The following is a 17,389-nucleotide window of genomic DNA, read 5'->3' on the forward strand; positions in this document are numbered from 1 at the left end:
TATATGATATATTTAATTATAACATCATTACGCGTCGAGATATTTTTTACGAAAGTGCAGATTACGAATAAGCGGAGCCCCAACTCGCCCAACCTCTTTCTGTCTTCCCGTCTCCCATGTCCGGCACAGGAAAAAAAAAAAAAGGCTGTGTGTGGTTCATCTTGCTGACGTGGAGACAAACCAATCGGCGTCGAGAGACTGGGTTCAAACCGCAGCCGACGACCAATGAGAACGCGATTTTTGAGTGTGACGTCTGAATGGGCGGGGCAAGGGGAGGATCGCTCGAAGAAGGGAAAAAAACAATTCAAACGGAGGCGAGAGAGAAGGGGTGACGCCGCGCCTGCGCACAGCGATTCTTTACCTTCCAAAAAAAAAAAAAAAAAAAAAAAGAATTGGCCTTTTTAAGTGCCGTCAGGGAAGAGAGAGAGAGAGAGGGACCGAGAGAGGGGGCTCAAAAAGAAAAAGAGGGTGAAGAACGGCGAACAGGACGGTTCATATACATTTCTTCCAGCCAGGGGGACTATCGACGCGGGCGGCAGCGGTTGTGGTGACCTGACGGCAGCGAGCGAACGACGCACCGACACAACTCCCTCGGAACGGAAAAAATGGCGGAGCCGGATAAGTTGAACATCGACTCGATCATACAGAGACTGCTGGAGGGTGAGTGGAGCCGGCGAGCCGAGGCCGCCGCGCCGCGCCGCTGGGGGGGGAGAAAGGGACGAGAGCACGGGGGGCGCTTTTTAAAATCGGCCCTTTCCCCGAGAGAGAGAGAGGGAGGGAGGGAGGGAGGGAGGGAGAGAGAGAGGGAAACAGCCCGCAAATTGAATCGGCTACAGCGGGCACCGGAGAGAGAGAGAGAGAGAGAGAGAGAGGGCGAGCGGCGCAAACCGAGGGAGCGGGAGAGGGGGACGGCAGAAATGCAGCAGCGGGAGAGAGAGACACCCGGGGGAAAGGGGGTTGAAAGGAGGGAGAGGGAGGGAGGCATCCTGGGGTCGGCCGCCCTGCCAGAGATCCGTTTATTCTTCTTTTTCTGTGCATGAATTATGGCTTCAGTGGCTGGATCGACGTCACCCGATTCCGCTTTCTCGCATTTTAAGGTTAACGCGCAGAGAGAGATTAAATAAATACGCATTATTGGTAAACGGCGCGTTTGGGGGTGTTATTATTAATGGGAGTCTTGGGGGAGCCTTTCCGGTGAGTTGTAGACGGCGGGGTGGGGGGCTTAAACGGCGGCGAAGCCCGGGCAGTGGTAGCTCGGTATCGGGTCCCCCCGGTCGTGTGTTTTATAGGCTGTAAAATGAAGTGTATAACAGGCAAACGGGGGGGTGGGGGTGTTGAGCGATTATAGCTCGGCTGCAATTGTTCTGCCCGGGAAGCGCTTCCTGTCTGTGTCAGCGAGGTGAGGAGCAGACTTTGAATGCAGTCCCAGTGAGAGGGAGAGTGCAGTGGAATCCGAGCGCTGGAACACCGAATTCAGAACGCCGGCGCGACAGTGTTCTCTCTTTATGATCGTGTTGTGAGTTTAGCTCGGCATTGTGTTCGGGGTTGTCAGGGGCAGCAGCACCGAGCCCTTCGGCCCTGCAAGGCGGCAGACTGAGGGGGTGCGAGAGTTTCCTGGCCAGTGATCTTTAAATCAGCTTATTCAGTAGAGAGAGAGAGAGAGAGAGAGGTCGGCAGAATACTTGTTTAACGAAATCTGAGACCCGTAAGGCGGTGGATGAAGGGCTTTCCCCAGGACCGGGTCTGCCACTGCCGTAGTGTTAGACTACAATACTGTGTAGTATTTCAATTTCGTCAGCATGTTTTTTCTTTTTTCATATCCATTCAGTTGGCTGGTACACACTTGACAGAAATAGACCTCGGAATCCCATATATAATAGTGCTATATTCGATTAGTATGACGTCAGTGTCGGAGGCATTTGTATCAATACAACACTTCGACAGTAATTTAAAAGGAACAGGATGTGTATTAGTGCGGTTATTTGAGTGAAAGTGAATGAAACCCATAGTCCGCTCGATGATTGATTTGATACGTCTCCATTAATGATGTTTTATGTAACTGCTCTGTGTGTCTCTCTCTGACTCTCTCGTTGATTGCTGTACATTACGACACTCCGGAGGGCTCTAGTTCGAAATGGATGTTTTACTGTAATGCTCCTGGTGTGTGTGTGTGTGTGTGTGTGTGTGTGTGTGGCGGGGGGTGGGGGCTGCTGCTGGTGGTCCATCACAGACCGTCCAAGCACCCCCTCCTTCACAAAAAATAAATTGAGCAGAGGCTCAGTTACAGGTCAGCAAAGCCAATCAGCACCCAGCCAGTCACTTACTCTTTCTGTCTTTGAAAAGCCTTGATTTGGTTCCTACAACTAATTAAAGCCCATTTCAGAGGAGCACACCACCTTGGGTTTCTGATGGGCTAGTGTGAAAGCATGTACACGGGGGTTAAGAGCCAGCCAGCCCTGACACAGGCAGAGCTCCTTCCCTGGTCCCACAGAGTCGGTGTTCCCTGTGTTGTACACGTGTCCTCAGCTGAAGGACATGGGCCGTGTCCAGCTTTGCTAATTAAGCCCCAAACTGTTCAGTCCTGTATTTGGGTCTTTAGCTGTAATATAAACCTGAACCTGTACTGTAGCTCTCCAGGACTAGGGCTGGAGACCCCTGCTGTACTGTAGCTCTCCAGGAGACCCCTGCTGTAATTGATCAGTTTATTAATCGGTCAGCTCATTGAAGTTAATTTAATGATGTGGGTGGGAGTGAAGCTGGGGGGGGGGTGTTATGGTCTCTGGCATTATTTTGATGACAGTTGTTGAGCCTGAACCCCCTAATTTTCTCCATAAAACCCATCGCACACAAATCAGTTTTCCAGTGCGTCAGTCCCTTTTGAGCTCCCTCGAAGTGGGTTGTGCGCTACTGCTATCGTTCTATCCGGCATGTGATTTCTCTCCTACTCTAAGCCTGGGGCTCACAAACCATTCCTCTAGATTAGGAGGGTCACACTCCAGTCCTGGGGGTTTTCTCCTGGTTCTTCTTCCAATGGGAACTCTCAAATTACTCATAGAATTAATTTCTCATTTACTCTTACATCTTCACCTTTTTATTTGTGTAACTGTTGACTTCCCACCTGTTGATTTTACTCAAAGGTATTGGACCCGGTTAAGCACCCAATCGGATCAATGCAGGGACTGAGAGTGGGGTGAGGGAGTGGGTGGGAACATGAGCCAGAAAAGCCCAGAGCCCTCCAGGCATTGAGCTGCAGACCCCTGCTGTACACCTCAGGAGTTCAAAATAACTCCTCCCAATAGATTCACTTAATTTGTTCCTGTTTTGGATGCATGGTTTTCTACCCTCATTCCCTTGTGTGTGGAGCATTTACGTAACCCTAACTGTGGTGTGGAGAAGGAAAATACATTTTTCCCTGCTGGGACCCTTTGTTTCTGGGAGAGGTATGGGGGTCTGTGTAGTAGAGGATGCCAGTGGAGGGGTGACCGTTCCAAACTGAAGACCAGCTGCTGGAGTTTTGTGAAGCGGTGAATCAGCTGTGTGGGAAGCAAACAGAAACCGGTTCACCTGGGGGAAAGGGAGAGAAGAGATGTTCTTTTCACAGCAGTGTGTTCTGGGTTTGTCTTTTTCGGTTAACTAGTTTATAGGCGTTCTCATTCTGCTTTTAATGCACCAACTCAAACATGTTTGAAAGTGCACACAGAAGAATGAAGGAGTCATTCTTGGCCCGTGGTGGTGGTGGTGGGGGGGCAATACAGCGCTGTGCCCGTGGAGACTCACTGCGATTCACTACACTGATTTAATTACACCGATGTCTGTGACCAGGCACTCCAATTAAGCATTGAGCCTCTTGCACTCATTCCCTGTATGTTCCTCTTTTTCTCTGTGCACCCCACTTTCCCCCTCTTCTCTCGCTCTCTCTGTGCCCCACTCTCCCCCTCTCTCTGTGTGCCTCCCTTTGTATTAAAAAAATAAATCAATCAAATAACCAGAAGAAGAAGTCTCGGAGGGTTAATAATCACTAATCCAAGCCGCAGTGATGCAGGTTGATTCAGTCTGTCATGATGCGGTGAAAGGGTGGCGTTCATAAAGACACGTTATCCTGAACCACTGCTTTTTCTTCTCTTTTCTTTATCGCAGCAGACTCGCCCTGATACATTGCCTCTAGCCTTTTGTCATGACAGGGGCTCTTAGGTATGACCAGGAGCTTTATGAGCACAGTGTATGGTGTCACAGGGGGCGGGGCTTTTGACAGAGTAAGAGCTGCATTCCAAGTGTGTAGAACTGAGCCACGACAGCAGCACATTTCAGATGTTCTCTTTTGTCTTTTTAAACATTTTTTGGCTAGCTACCGTTACTTGGAATTTAATAGGAGTTTAAAAGTCTAGGTGCTGAGAATAAGACATTGAGGGCTACAGTACAGGGTCCTCGGGTAATCTTTCTTACCCATTTCTCAATTACATAACCATAACAATTGCAAATATCGCCTTAAACCACTGTGCGAATCCACTGGTAATGGCGGATAGATTGGGGCTGGCAAGGCATCAATTCCCAATGGAGTTGAGGACACGCACTGCAACCTGAAGTCTTCACACACTGGTCTACTTGCCTTTCGCCATTCTACTTCCTCTTACCTGAGGGGCCACTCCAAATACTGTATTTCACTACAGTTACAATTTTAAAACGCAAAGAAAATATTTCTCCTTTTAAGTGATCAGAGAATCCAAAATGTCCCGGAAATGAATGACCGGAATAATTCCATTGATCAAAGGCATTCGGCAACTCAAAGATAGCTCTAATCTCACTTTGCCTCGGCAGTGGTCACTCGTGCCAGTTAGGTCAGGGAGAAATCCATTGATCGCCCCAGATAGGGATGGGGACAGCCAAAAAAAAAAAATCCCTAAAGAATTAGCTGCCGACGGTGGGGAAGATAATATGACCTGGTGTAAGCACCCTTGAATTTGCAGTTTTTGTCAGTGAAGCAATTAAATGAAAGCTAATTATTAGGTTGATTTAAGGTTTCAATTAATTGAGAACTCGGTTGGAACAAAAAGTAGAGGGGAAAGGGGGTAGCCCTGACCTTCGACTGTTCTTGATGCACACAATCCTCGGTTGGCACTCCTTGAACAAGATCTGCAACCTGGTCTCTCTCGGCATTTTGTGCGTTTAGTGTAACGTGCCGGCAGGTATACGCCCACGAGTTACGGTCCTCAATACTCACGCACCTGGAATCAGAACCAGGGCTAGAGCAGGTGACGGAGAATGAAGCAGGAAGTTCAAGATCCCAGGGGAAGCTGGCAAGAAGAAGGGAACTAGACTAGTGTGCCTTATAGCAGCGTGCTGTGCTTCAGTGTGGAGGGGAAGTGCGGGTATTCAATTGAGCAATGGCTAGGTAACCTCCACGCAAAGGAGAAGTGCAAGTCTGTGATCATGCCGCACGGTTTTGTACGTGAGAGGGGTGTGTGTGTGTGTGTGCGCGCGCGCTGCTGAAGTCCGTGCTGCCTTCCCTGCCCGTCTTGCTCAGAATTACCCGTCCTATAGAGTGAGCAATGCGGGGAGCTTAGCTGGGCTTAGTAGAGTTTAAAATACCCCACACGCCAGCAGAGTCTATTTATACAGGCAGCGGCCTAATCACTGCTTCACCGGCGGCCCAACACTGCGGTGCAGTGCGAGAGGAGGCTGGGCTAGATTTCAGTCACACTTAAAATCTCACTCTCTTTCTCTCGTATATATGCATCTATCTATAATATTTAGAAAAGTGTGTATTTGTAATAGCAAAGAAAGATCTGCTATCCGTTAACGATGTTAAGATGGCATACATACCATGCAATGCCAAATAACTGCAAGTAGAGGAATTAGCTGGGCAGTGTTACGGTACACAAATTCACCACCACTGCTGTCATTCTGTTCTTTGACTACTACTATAATAAGGAACTTAAAAAAAAAACATTTAAAAAGTGACACACTGATAAGGTTTCATAAGGGTAGGATATAACGAAGGATAACACAATATTACAGTTCAGATGCAAGTACAGAGTGAGGGACAATACCCCGGCGCTGTCGGAGCGTCAGCATGCAGAGCACATTTTCACACCATGGCGCCCCGGGCAGTGCGCTGCGATCGAAAGGCTTCATGTGGAAAAAATTCCGGAAGCTGAACTCTCTGGGACTTTGTCAACACAGGCAAACTGTCTCAGGCAGTTATAATCAAGGCTCCCACTGCCCAGGCTTGCCCCCGTCTCGCTCTTTCGCCCCCCCAGAATGCACATCGTACCTTGGTATTAGTGCTGCTGGTGACTGCACTGCCTCACCAGGTAAAGGGAAGGGAAAGGGGAACATTGAGCTCTATGTATTCTGTAACATAAGTGTATCCCCTTGGAGCCACGGGGGTGGAGGGGCAGTACAGTATTTTGGTCTCCATCTGAGCAGAAGCGGTCTTGGTAGCGTGTCTCTCCTATGAGAATATAGTGTACCCTACTCAGTGCGCTTCAAAGAAGCGTCTGCTTCATCGGCAAACCTTGTGATGCCCTCAGCGCGAGAGCTGGGCTGGCCCGTCTCGTCATGGTCACACTCACCGTGTCGACATCGTCCACCTGGTTTTCAAATAAGGAGATGAGAAGTGATTTATAAAACCAAAAGAAACCAGCTCATGCAATATTCTCACCTTTTTACCCTGAATGAAGCCGTTAAAATCACTTCCTGTTGTCTTGCCCCTTTTTGATACCAGCGGGGCAAGGTGCGTTGGTTACAGAAGTGCCCCATTTTTTTGAGATTTTTCAGATTGCCCTCAGCTGGTGCCAGGCCCAGGGAGCCTAGAGCCAACAGCCAGGGCTGAGGTCAGCACTCGGGTGAAAATTACACAACCAGACATGATTATGCAACTTGCAGTGAAAAATGACCATCTGCTACAGCAAACAAACCGCCGTGTACGGAGAACCACGTGGTGTCTTGGAGGGGAGATGTTCATTAGCACTCACCGTTACCCAGGACGACTACACAAACAAACAATGCTTTTCACAAAACATGATGCATGACAGCAAGAGCAGTTAACTATGATCTGCAGTATGAGTTCTTGTTAGTGAACTAAAAACAGAGATGCAGTGGAGAGCCCAGTGTGTTTTTGAAAAACTGCTGGTTCCATCTAGGGAGGTTTTAAGATTGGTCTTCTCCACACTGTGATGAAGCAGCACGAGAAGAGGCAGTTAATACCTCCCCGTCATGTTTGTTCAGCCGCCGAACTGAGTTTTGGACACCAGGTGTATTTGTCTGGTTTTTAATTCCCGTGGGGCAGCAACCCTGTCATCGGGCTCCACGGCTTATTTAAAATATTGGACTATCATTTCTGAAAAGGGGAAAGAAACGAAAAACTAAAATCTGCTAGAGCTGACTTTATTTTTTTGATAATATAAACTTTCATTTGGTGCTTGGGGTAGTTTGGAAAATTCTTTCATGCACTTATCTGAGCAGCTGTTTTGAGGGTTTTAGTTTTTTTGGGCTGTTTACTGAATGCCAGTGATCTCTGTGGCAGAAAAGCTCAACTTTAAAATCCCATCCTTGGAACTTTGGTTATGTTTTCGCTAAATCTGTGTCCAATGTTTTCAACCCAAGTCTGCGGTAGGGCAGCTGGCTATATGTACACAAGACGGCATCGGGGTATAAACTAGAGTGCCTTGCAGACGATAAACTTATGTTTTCAGTTTTGTGGTACTCATTTACAGCATTTGGGTTGTATGTTCAGAGGTTTGTTTTATTACATTTGTTTTTTGCTGTTGTGCTTTGTGATGCATCTATAGAGTAATATCTGTTCAGTTGCAATTTCTTTCTATTGTGCTTTGCGACGTGGCTGAATAAGACCTGATTGCGTGACCTTTCATATTGGTTTGTAATAGGGCTGTTACGTTGACGCTGCTGGAGGTTCTAGTTATGCCTAAAAAGCAGGCGGTTCTAGTGTGAAGGCCATCGGCAGGTTCCAGTCAGTGTTGGCTTATCAGATCTGTGTAAATCAAAGGTGGCCCAGAGCGGTCCTGCTATTGGCTTTGTTCTGGACACCAGCCCTGTCTCGAACCCCAGATGTTTATGTAAGCCCACATGTTTGAGAATTACACACTGTACAGAAGTCAGGCAACCATTCCAGACTGCCATTCTCTGACGGTGTAGCACTGAAAGCAGTACCCCCTTCCTCTAGTCACAGTGAGAGCTTTCTATAAAATGGAGATTAGGGCACCATCATTTAAATGCCCTCTACATTTTTGTCTGAATTAATTTCCTGTTGGTTAGAAATGCTGTTATCCTCATCAGTCCTACCAGTGTGTCCCAATAAAATTATCCCCTCCACACTGTACCCTTCAACTTTCTGTTCTATAGGTTTCTATTCACATGGTTTTTCTTGCTATGTGCTATGCCAATGGGTGTCGCTAAAAATGTCTTCCCTCCCCCCCCCCTCTCCCTCTCTCTCTCTCTCAAGTGAAAGGTTCCCGGCCTGGGAAGAATGTGCAGCTGACAGAGAATGAGATCCGGGGCCTCTGTCTCAAGTCTCGGGAGATCTTCCTCAGCCAGCCAATACTACTGGAGCTGGAGGCGCCACTCAAGATCTGTGGTGAGTGCAATTGGTGGACAGCCTGTGGATGAAGGGGCGGGGCTTTAAAAAAATATATACATATCTATGTGTATGTATATATACAGCTCTGGAAAAAATGGACACCACTTAACATTGATTTCTGAACTTGGAGTGGTCTCTTAATTTTTTCCAGAGCTGTGTGTGTGTGTGTGTGTGTGTGTGTGTGTGTGTGTGTGTGTGTGTGTGTGTGTGTGTGTGTGTGTGTGTGTGTGTGTGTGTGTGTGTGTGTGTGTGTGTGTGTGTGTGTGTGTGTGTGTGTGTGTGTGTGTGTGTGTGTGTGTGTGTGTGTGTGATGTTTTTTCCACTGTCCTCTGTAGGAGGTGTCCACAGGTAGAACTGTAACCTCCTGAGATCAGACTATATTCTGTATCATTGTTATGATGGCAGGCTATGCATGGCCTATACCAGGGGCTATTTTTGTACAAGTATTAGTATTATAATTTGTTCTGATCAAAGTCATGAGATGGTGTTGAAACTGATAGGGACAGATACCGTTCTGTTTGGCTTCCAGTTTTAAAGAAACCGCGTGCTTTTCTCGGTCTTCACGTCTTGCAGTCAATACAGATGTGTTTTGGTTGTGGCCAACCGACACTCGATGCATACAAACCCAAGCTACCAATGAAAGTGCTGTCTGACCCTGCCTGGGAGTTATTGAGCGCCATTCTCCACTACTTTAATTACCAGACTGTACACTTTTTCTTTTTAATTGTTTTTTGGAGGAGATACTATTTATACTAGTTTGTCAACCTAAATCTGCCATCAAAAAGGAAAACTTCAGTATCCTATTGCCGGGACTGTGTAATGTCTCCGTATATAATTTGTATGTTATAAAGTATTCAGCCGGCTGCTATAATGGTGCCCAAGTTTGCTGTCCTGTTTGTCCTAATGCTCTCGGGCGCCTTTTTCTTTCTTTTTTGTAATGTCAAAGAACCAAGTCTGCGTACCTTAGAAATGCACCGCTTCCAAACAGAGCACCCAGCTGTGGAAGCGATGGATTCGAATGCACAGGAGCTGCCCAGCCGTGTTTTTGTTAGGGCACTTTCACAATTTGACCATGGCATTTAACAATCTACAATGTGTAGTACGGATACTATGATTCGTTGAGGACTTTTATACACTTAAATTGGCAAGTGGATGGGACTATTTTGGTATTTTTCTTTCCCTAGTGCACCACGTCACCAGCACGCCCTCGAGTTGAACAAGAGTCGAGTACAGCTGTTTCTGCACCTTGCTCTATTTTTATCCCCTATAATGGCCAGGGTCTGACCTGCTCTTCAGACTCGCTTACCATTCCTCTCCCTGAAGTGAACGGGGGTGTGCTTAGTTCTGAGCAATGTGCTTCAGAGTCCCTTGCCTACACACAAACTCAATTAACTTCAAGCAAATCGCACCGTACTTTATCCATTTTAAGTCGAGATAACGTTTCCTTGTATAAAAACGTTATCGGGTACTTCAGTGAAATAAAATAAATACAAGATAAGCATTCTTTATAAATATTTTTTTTTAATTAGAATTCCTGAACTGCATTAACAAAAAGCAAAGCTGCCTGCGTCTGGCATCTTGAGCCCAGTCTGTATCGTTTATATTGTTTGTATCCTTATCCTCCGTTCAGTGTTAGACGTGAACTGTTCATATTGTGGTGTATCAGCCTTAATCAATATCTGTAGGCAGAACTCTGACCTTTGACCTCCACAAATGGTTTGTATTCAGACTTGATTTTGTATCCTGATCCTCACAGGTGTTGCCCCTGGGCAGTACTGTGACCTTTGACCTCTGGGCTCAGTCCACTCCTATTCCTCGTGTCATTATCCCCACAGAAGATGCCAGCGGGCAACACCACGAACTTTGACCTCTGAGTAGTGTCTGTCCGTGCCTTTCGATTTTCATTTGTATCCTTATCCTTCCCCATCGCAGGAGACGTCCACGGGCAGTACTACGACCTGCTGCGTCTGTTCGAGTACGGCGGCTTCCCCCCCGAGAGCAACTACCTGTTCCTGGGGGACTACGTGGACCGGGGCAAGCAGTCCCTGGAGACCATCTGCCTGCTGCTGGCCTACAAAGTCAAATACCCCGAGAACTTCTTCCTGCTCAGGGGCAACCATGAGTGCGCCTCCATCAACAGGATATACGGCTTCTACGACGAGTGTGAGTGCCAGAGAATGGGAATGGGGCTGTGGGAGTGTGGGGAGGGAGTGGCTGAGAGACTGGGGACTAGGGGAGAGGGGTAGGGGGCTGATGGTGTAAAATGGTGAGGCTAGGGGTGGTGGGAAGAGAGGGAGAGGTTGGGGCAGGTGGAGGGAGCCTGAGGGAGTTGAGAGGCGCTGAAAGAGGGAGTGTTATAAGGAGGGGGTTTGTGCTACCAGTGTGTAAATGTAATGTGGTGCGTCTCCCCCTTCAGGCAAGAGGCGGTACAACATCAAGCTCTGGAAGACCTTCACTGACTGCTTCAACTGCCTGCCTGTGGCTGCCATTGTGGATGAGAAGATCTTCTGCTGCCACGGAGGTGCCTGGCCGCCCCTCTTTGTGTGGCCACCTGCCTGCCTGTCTGTCTGTCTGTTCCCACCCACCTGTCTGTCTCCATGCCAGTCTCACTCCATCTCTCAGTACCTACGTGTGCATCCGTCTCTCCCCCTTAGTTGTGTACCTTCTCGGACTGTATCTTTCTCTGTCTCTCTGTACTATATCCTGCAGCCTCTGTGCATCTGAACAAGTGCTGCGTTAACCCCCTCCCCTCTGTCTCTCTCTGTGGTGGTCTTATTAACCCTCTATTTTCCATCCCGTGCGTTTGCAGGCCTCTCTCCGGATCTACAGTCGATGGAGCAGGTGCGGCGCGTCATGCGGCCCACCGACGTGCCTGACCAGGGGCTGCTGTGCGACCTGCTGTGGGCCGACCCCGACAAGGACGTGCTGGGCTGGGGCGAGAACGACCGGGGCGTGTCCTTCACCTTCGGGGCCGACGTGGTGGCCAAGTTCCTGCACAAGCACGACATGGACCTCATCTGCAGGGCGCACCAGGTAACGCCACCCGAGTGGAGGAGCTCTCGCTGCATATACACACTAGACACGTGGGCTGCGTCCCAAATCGCACAATTGCTCCCTCGTTACCCTCGTTCTCAGTCACAGACAAAAGTGCTGAATGCTGACGCTGAAGTGTGTCCCATTGAACACTTTTAGCTTCACCCTCCACCCTACACCCTCCTCACTCAAGTGCGCACTCTGACACATACGCACAACGTCACGCGGAATGCACACTTGTCGAAGGGTGTGATTTGGGATGCAGCCTTAATAATGTGGTTATAACCAAGATCGGCCCCCGTGAGTAGCCTGGCGGCGAACTGCTTTACAGACCCCCTCTCTGTGCGCAGGTGGTGGAGGACGGCTACGAGTTCTTCGCAAAGAGGCAGCTGGTGACTCTGTTCTCGGCCCCCAACTACTGCGGCGAGTTCGACAATGCCGGGGCCATGATGAGTGTGGACGAGACACTGATGTGCTCCTTCCAGGTGTGTGTCTGCTCTATTAACTCTCTCTGCACAGAGTATCAAGTCACGGCATGGAAATCCTATATTCTGCAGTGTCAGTGTCCCATCCCGTCAGTAGTATTGTTGTGCTGCAGTGTCTAGGCATCACATGGCTACTGTCACGCCTTTACCGTGTCCGTGTGTGTTCTAGGATGGCACTGTGGTTAACACAGACGCACAAAGAAGTGTAGTGTTCATTCAGGGCATCTGTTTAATATCTCTCTCTCTCTCTCGTTCAGATCCTCAAGCCGGCAGACAAGAAGCTCTTCTCATATGGAGGAGGAGGGGGGATGGGCTCAGGACGTCCCGTCACACCCCCCCGAAATTCGGCCAAGGCCAAAGCCAAGAAATAGCACCCACTTCACCCCCCCTCCCCTTTCCTCCCTTCTCCTCTACCTCCCTGCACCCTTTCTTCTCTCTTTTTTTTTTTTTTTTTTTCTTTCACCAAACAATGTATCCAGGGGTTTACTAATAGTACATTCAGCTCAAGCAAGGACCAGCTTTCCCTACTGACTGTAGTTGTCCTGTTCCACAGAGAGACTGGGACCCTCTCCCTCCTCTTCCCCTTCTCCCTCTTTCTCTCTCTTTCCAGCTCAGTTGTGAGTGTGCTGTTTTGCAGATCGGCTCAATAGTATGCACACACAGACAAACACTTGCACGCAGACTAGAGAGGGTAGCCAACCAAAAGGGGTGCCTTCTGGGTAAAACCAGAACTCGGTGTGAGGGAGAGAGAGTGACCGAAGATCCTCTAGTAATGAAGATGGCAGAGGTCTGTGCTGTGGCTGGAGAGAGTTGCTCTAAAACAGACCACAGATACCTTTATAAACACAGACACACACACGCACACACACATGGAAGACACAGGGCAAATGTGTAAACTGGTGCCCATCTCCGGTGACCCAAGTCATTCTGCGGCAGGCACGGTTCCTTGTGGTGGGGGGGGGCAGTGAGACTTTGGTGCTGAAAACTTTGTATTTGTATTTTTTTCTGGTTTATTAAAGGGGAGACTGTAGACTGATCCCCAGGCAATAGAGCATGGGGTGGAGGGGGGGGGGGAAACCGAGAATAAGGCATGGGTCAGTTGCACCTCTGAACTGAACGCCAGTTTAGCCAGGCTGTGTGAGAGAGAGTGAGGGCGAGATAGAGATGGGCAGGGAGAGTCAAAGCAATCGAATCTGAGCTGTTTTTATTTGTCACCATTTCTCTTTTTCTTCGTGTGTATCGTTCACTGTTTTGCTGTCCCTGCCCCCTCTCTCTCTCTCTCTCTCTCTCTCTCTCTCCCCCCCCTTCTCTGTGACTCTGACTCACTCTCTCTGTGACTGACTCACTTTCTGTATCTTTCTCTTCCCAATGGAACTGGTTCATTTAAGCGTGGGAACCAGATACAAGGCCCGTCATCCCCTTGTACCTCCCATCTCTCTGTGTACAATCACGGGTCTTGATCCCCTGTAGCGATGTTGGATTTGAGGGGCTGGGGTTGGGGTGGACCAGTTGTCAGCTTGAGAGCTTGTGACGCCTCCCTCTCTCACTTCCTATTGGCCGGCCTAAGTGTATCAGGACAAATCCAAAGGGTTGGAGGATAGTTGGGGTGGGACTTTCACAGGCAGGGCCAATGGGGAGGGCAGAGGAAGTAGCCAATCACTGTACTGTACTGTGTGTGTTTGTAGGGTCTACTCTCATTCCACCCGAGTATGCGCTCTCTGTCTCTAACTCAGGAGTGTCGATCAGGCTCTAGTCCTTGCTTTGGTGGGTCCAAAATATTTGACTGAACACTTCACTTTATTTTAGCTTGTAAAAAAGGCATGTGTTTTGACTGGGGATTTGACTCTTATGCAGTCACTGGACCAGTTGGTCATATACAGAACTGCAGCAAGGTCCTGTCTCCCAGTGTGTTCTGTTTATCGCCCCAGGCCAACACACAGTTCATGGCATGGGCTGGTGGGGGGGCACCGGAGAGCCATGGCTTAGGGCCCCGATTCCCCACTGAGCCCCCTGTCACTTGACTTGGGCATCCCTAGTGGTTAGCTTCCATATGGGACCCTCCCCAGTGCTGTGGCTCTCAGGGTCCAAGACTCAGAGTTACCCTGTTTTTTTTTTTTCTACCCCCTCAACCATCCAATCAGGGAAAAGGAACCTAAAAGAAAAACGAAAAACTCTCCACTCACTTGTTGCTGGGTGTCCTTGAGTTTTAAGTGACCTCTTCAGTCTTGGAGGGTGGGAGATTGGAGGGGAGGGTGTGGCAAGTGGAGGGGGCTGGGCCTCTGGAAATTGGCTTGCCCTGATTCAGATGTATTTATTTGTGGTGGGACGTGGGGTGCTGTAACAAAAATACTAGCCTTCGAAATATTTTTCCCACGAGAGTCCCCCTAGGCCTCGCCAAATGACTGTGTGTGGCACTGCTGTGCTGTGAACTGTACTGTCAGTCTGGCCAGGGAGGGGCAGACTACCTGTTCAATGTCAGTTTTTGCTACATTTTTTCCCCTTGGAGTGAACCGCCCTCAACCCTACATTAGCTCCCGGTGTGATCCTTTTCCTTTCTCTTCCGGATGTGATCGTGTTTAGTTCCGATCTCTGTAGTAGGGGAGCGGCTAATGGGGGGGAAAAAAACTTGATACCCCCCCCCCACCCACCACATGTGAAAATAAACCAAAATAGACTGAGCTTGTTCTCCTGTTTTACTAGACTAGCGCTGGGCAGCTCGGCTTGGAGAGCCCCAGTGCCTTCTGGGTGTTTGTTTTCACCCCCCTCGTATCACTGCACTGTGTTCCAGGGGTCCAGTGACTGATGACGGAGAGAGGGCTGGAGAAGCCACAGCGCTGTCTCTCTCCAGGAGCAGGGCCCACCTCGGCTACCGAAGACCAATCTAAATACGTGCCGAGAGAGCAAGCCTTAGCCACGGCCCGCCTCTGAACTTTGACCTCCCCCCGAATCCAACATGGCATATTTGCCCCCCCGACCTCGGTTTCGTTTACAAATAGCGGAACAGCGGCTTGCGACCATCAAACCGAGCCACACTGGGGGCACCGGTGTCATTTGGGTTACCGAGGGAAGGTGATTTGGCCTAGCCCCCCACCATCTTTAACCCTGTCCAAACCGACCACCCCCACTCCTCTCTCTTCCTAAAGTAGCTAGTCTTGTTTATTATTTTTTTCCTGTTTTTGAGTTCTGGGCCCAGCTGTACTGTACATGTACTGTGATGCCCCCCACCCCGAGCCCCCGAGCTCCAGAGGCTGCTGTGGGAAGTTTGGCATCAGAGGGCAGACTTGAATTTCTGGGGAGGAGGAAGGGGAGGGGAGGGGGGTGGGGTGGGGTCGCTTCAAGGATGAATTTATCGGTTCGGTTTTGACAATTTACAGAATTAAATGGTTTAGCTTGTTTTTTCTGTTTTTAAATGCATTGTAATGTTTGAGAGGGAGAGCAGATGACCAGGGGCCAGTCTTGAGCAGCTGGCGAACAGAGAAGACCCCTCAGTCAAGGCTTCCTATTTCGTTTTTTTTTTTCTCTCCCATTTCCTACATTTTGTTTTATTTTCCTGACTTTTTCAGTCTCGGCCGACTTGAATGCCGACTCCCTGCACTGTGCATTTGCTGTTGTCAAATAACTGTGCTGCACCATGTTGTGCGGTGCATTCAATCAATACTTTGACACACTGACCGTGTGCAGTGCAGTAGCAGTGTCCCCTCAGCAGCACTGCCCCCCATGCAGTACAGCCCAGCAGCACCCTACTGAACCGTGCTGTGTACAGCCCCACAACACACCAGCACTGTACTGATAGTCACTGTAACCACGGCAGTGTACTTGATAGTCACTCAGAGCTCTACTATAACAATGTCACTGTACTGTGTAGTCACTGTAACTGTATTGTCGTCACTGTACCCATGGCAATGCTCTACTGTATAGGCACTGTTCTCTATAACAGACTGGACTACTGCAGCGCTGGTGCGCCACAGTCTCCAGAGCACATTACAGCTCCCCAGCAAACATTGTCAGGATAACAGTGCCACCTGCCTGTGGTACAGTGTACTGCCACTATACTGGGCACTCCTGCACTGCCTGGTTTAATACAGCCGCATCCCACCGCACCACACTGCACTGCACAGGGTCAGGGTACAGGAGCCTAGAGCCAGAGCCAACCCGAGTCGGTACTGAGCAGTGCAGGCAGTCTGGGGGTTTGTTACCGTGAGGTCTTGTGTTGGAATTTGGGATAGTTCTGTATGATGTATAGTAGGTTTACCTCGTACTGCCTCCCTTCAACCAATCGGAGAGCCTCTCTCCCCTGTTGCCGGGCAGAACTGATGGGCACAGGCCAATGTGATTTTCTTTTTTTTTTTTTTAGATTTAACTATTCTATATAATATTTTTTTTCTCTTTTTACCTAACAGAGAGAAGTAGGGACCTTTTAGAAAATAATGTGATATAATGTGTTTGGTTTAATTTTGAAAAAATATTAAAAAAAAAATAAAAAAATACATTTTTGAACCAATCAGGGACCTCCCCCATGCACTGTTGCTGGGTAGAATAAAGAAACTAAATGCTATTTTTTATTTTTTATGTACATTTTTTTTTTCCAACCAATCACAGATCTGTCTCTCTGTTACCGGGTAGAAAATAAAATCAATAGTGTATTTGTATACAAGTGTGTGTCGTGTTTTTGATTGGTGTTTTCTTTTCTCAAATATTAAACTTTCCATCAGGTGTATATTAAAAAATGCTTGTCAATGAAGCAGTCAATTTATTTATAGGCAGAGTTGATTTAGCAGTGATACCAGTCCCTAACATTTGAATGTGCAGTGTTTGTCAAGCCAAATGTTTTTTTTTGTTAGAGCCTCAAACAGCAAAGTTAAGATATTTAACATCAAATATGATATAGATGATATACATCAGAACTGTGTTTTAAACACTGTAATGATAGCTTTACCATAAACAGTGTGGTCACATGCTATTGTCCAAGATAACGACGATGTGTTTAGTCATATGTTGTGTGTGTCCCCCACCTCTCATCCACATATACCATTTTTTGTTTAAACCGGTCCTGTACTACTCGCTGCTCTGCTGGTTTTTGTTCCAACCTAGGTCTTAATTACTTAATTAAATGGTATATTGCTTTGTCAATTAAGGATTCAATTAAGCAATTACGACCTCGGTTGCAACGAAAAGCAGCAGCGCAGGGAGTACTTCAAGACCGGTTAGAAAACCACTGACATATACTTAAAAACAAAAATACGTGTGTGTATACTGTACTGAAGGCTGGACAATA

General features: G+C 48.2%; 1 protein-coding gene across 1 annotated transcript; it reads left to right on the plus strand.

Moving 5' to 3' along the window:
* The first annotated feature begins 318 nt into the window (after nt 1-318).
* Nucleotides 319-16,768, plus strand: LOC136767897 (serine/threonine-protein phosphatase PP1-gamma catalytic subunit A). Its single transcript, XM_066721961.1, has 7 exons — nt 319-660; nt 8,462-8,593; nt 10,529-10,759; nt 11,013-11,117; nt 11,406-11,629; nt 11,980-12,114; nt 12,372-16,768. The coding sequence occupies exons 1-7, from the start codon at nt 606-608 to the stop codon at nt 12,483-12,485; spliced, it is 996 nt and encodes a 331-aa protein (XP_066578058.1). The 5' UTR covers nt 319-605; the 3' UTR covers nt 12,486-16,768.
* The last annotated feature ends 621 nt before the right edge of the window (nt 16,769-17,389 follow it).

Source organism: Amia ocellicauda, chromosome 14 (assembly GCF_036373705.1).
Source record: "Amia ocellicauda isolate fAmiCal2 chromosome 14, fAmiCal2.hap1, whole genome shotgun sequence".
NCBI lineage: Eukaryota > Metazoa > Chordata > Actinopteri > Amiiformes > Amiidae > Amia > Amia ocellicauda.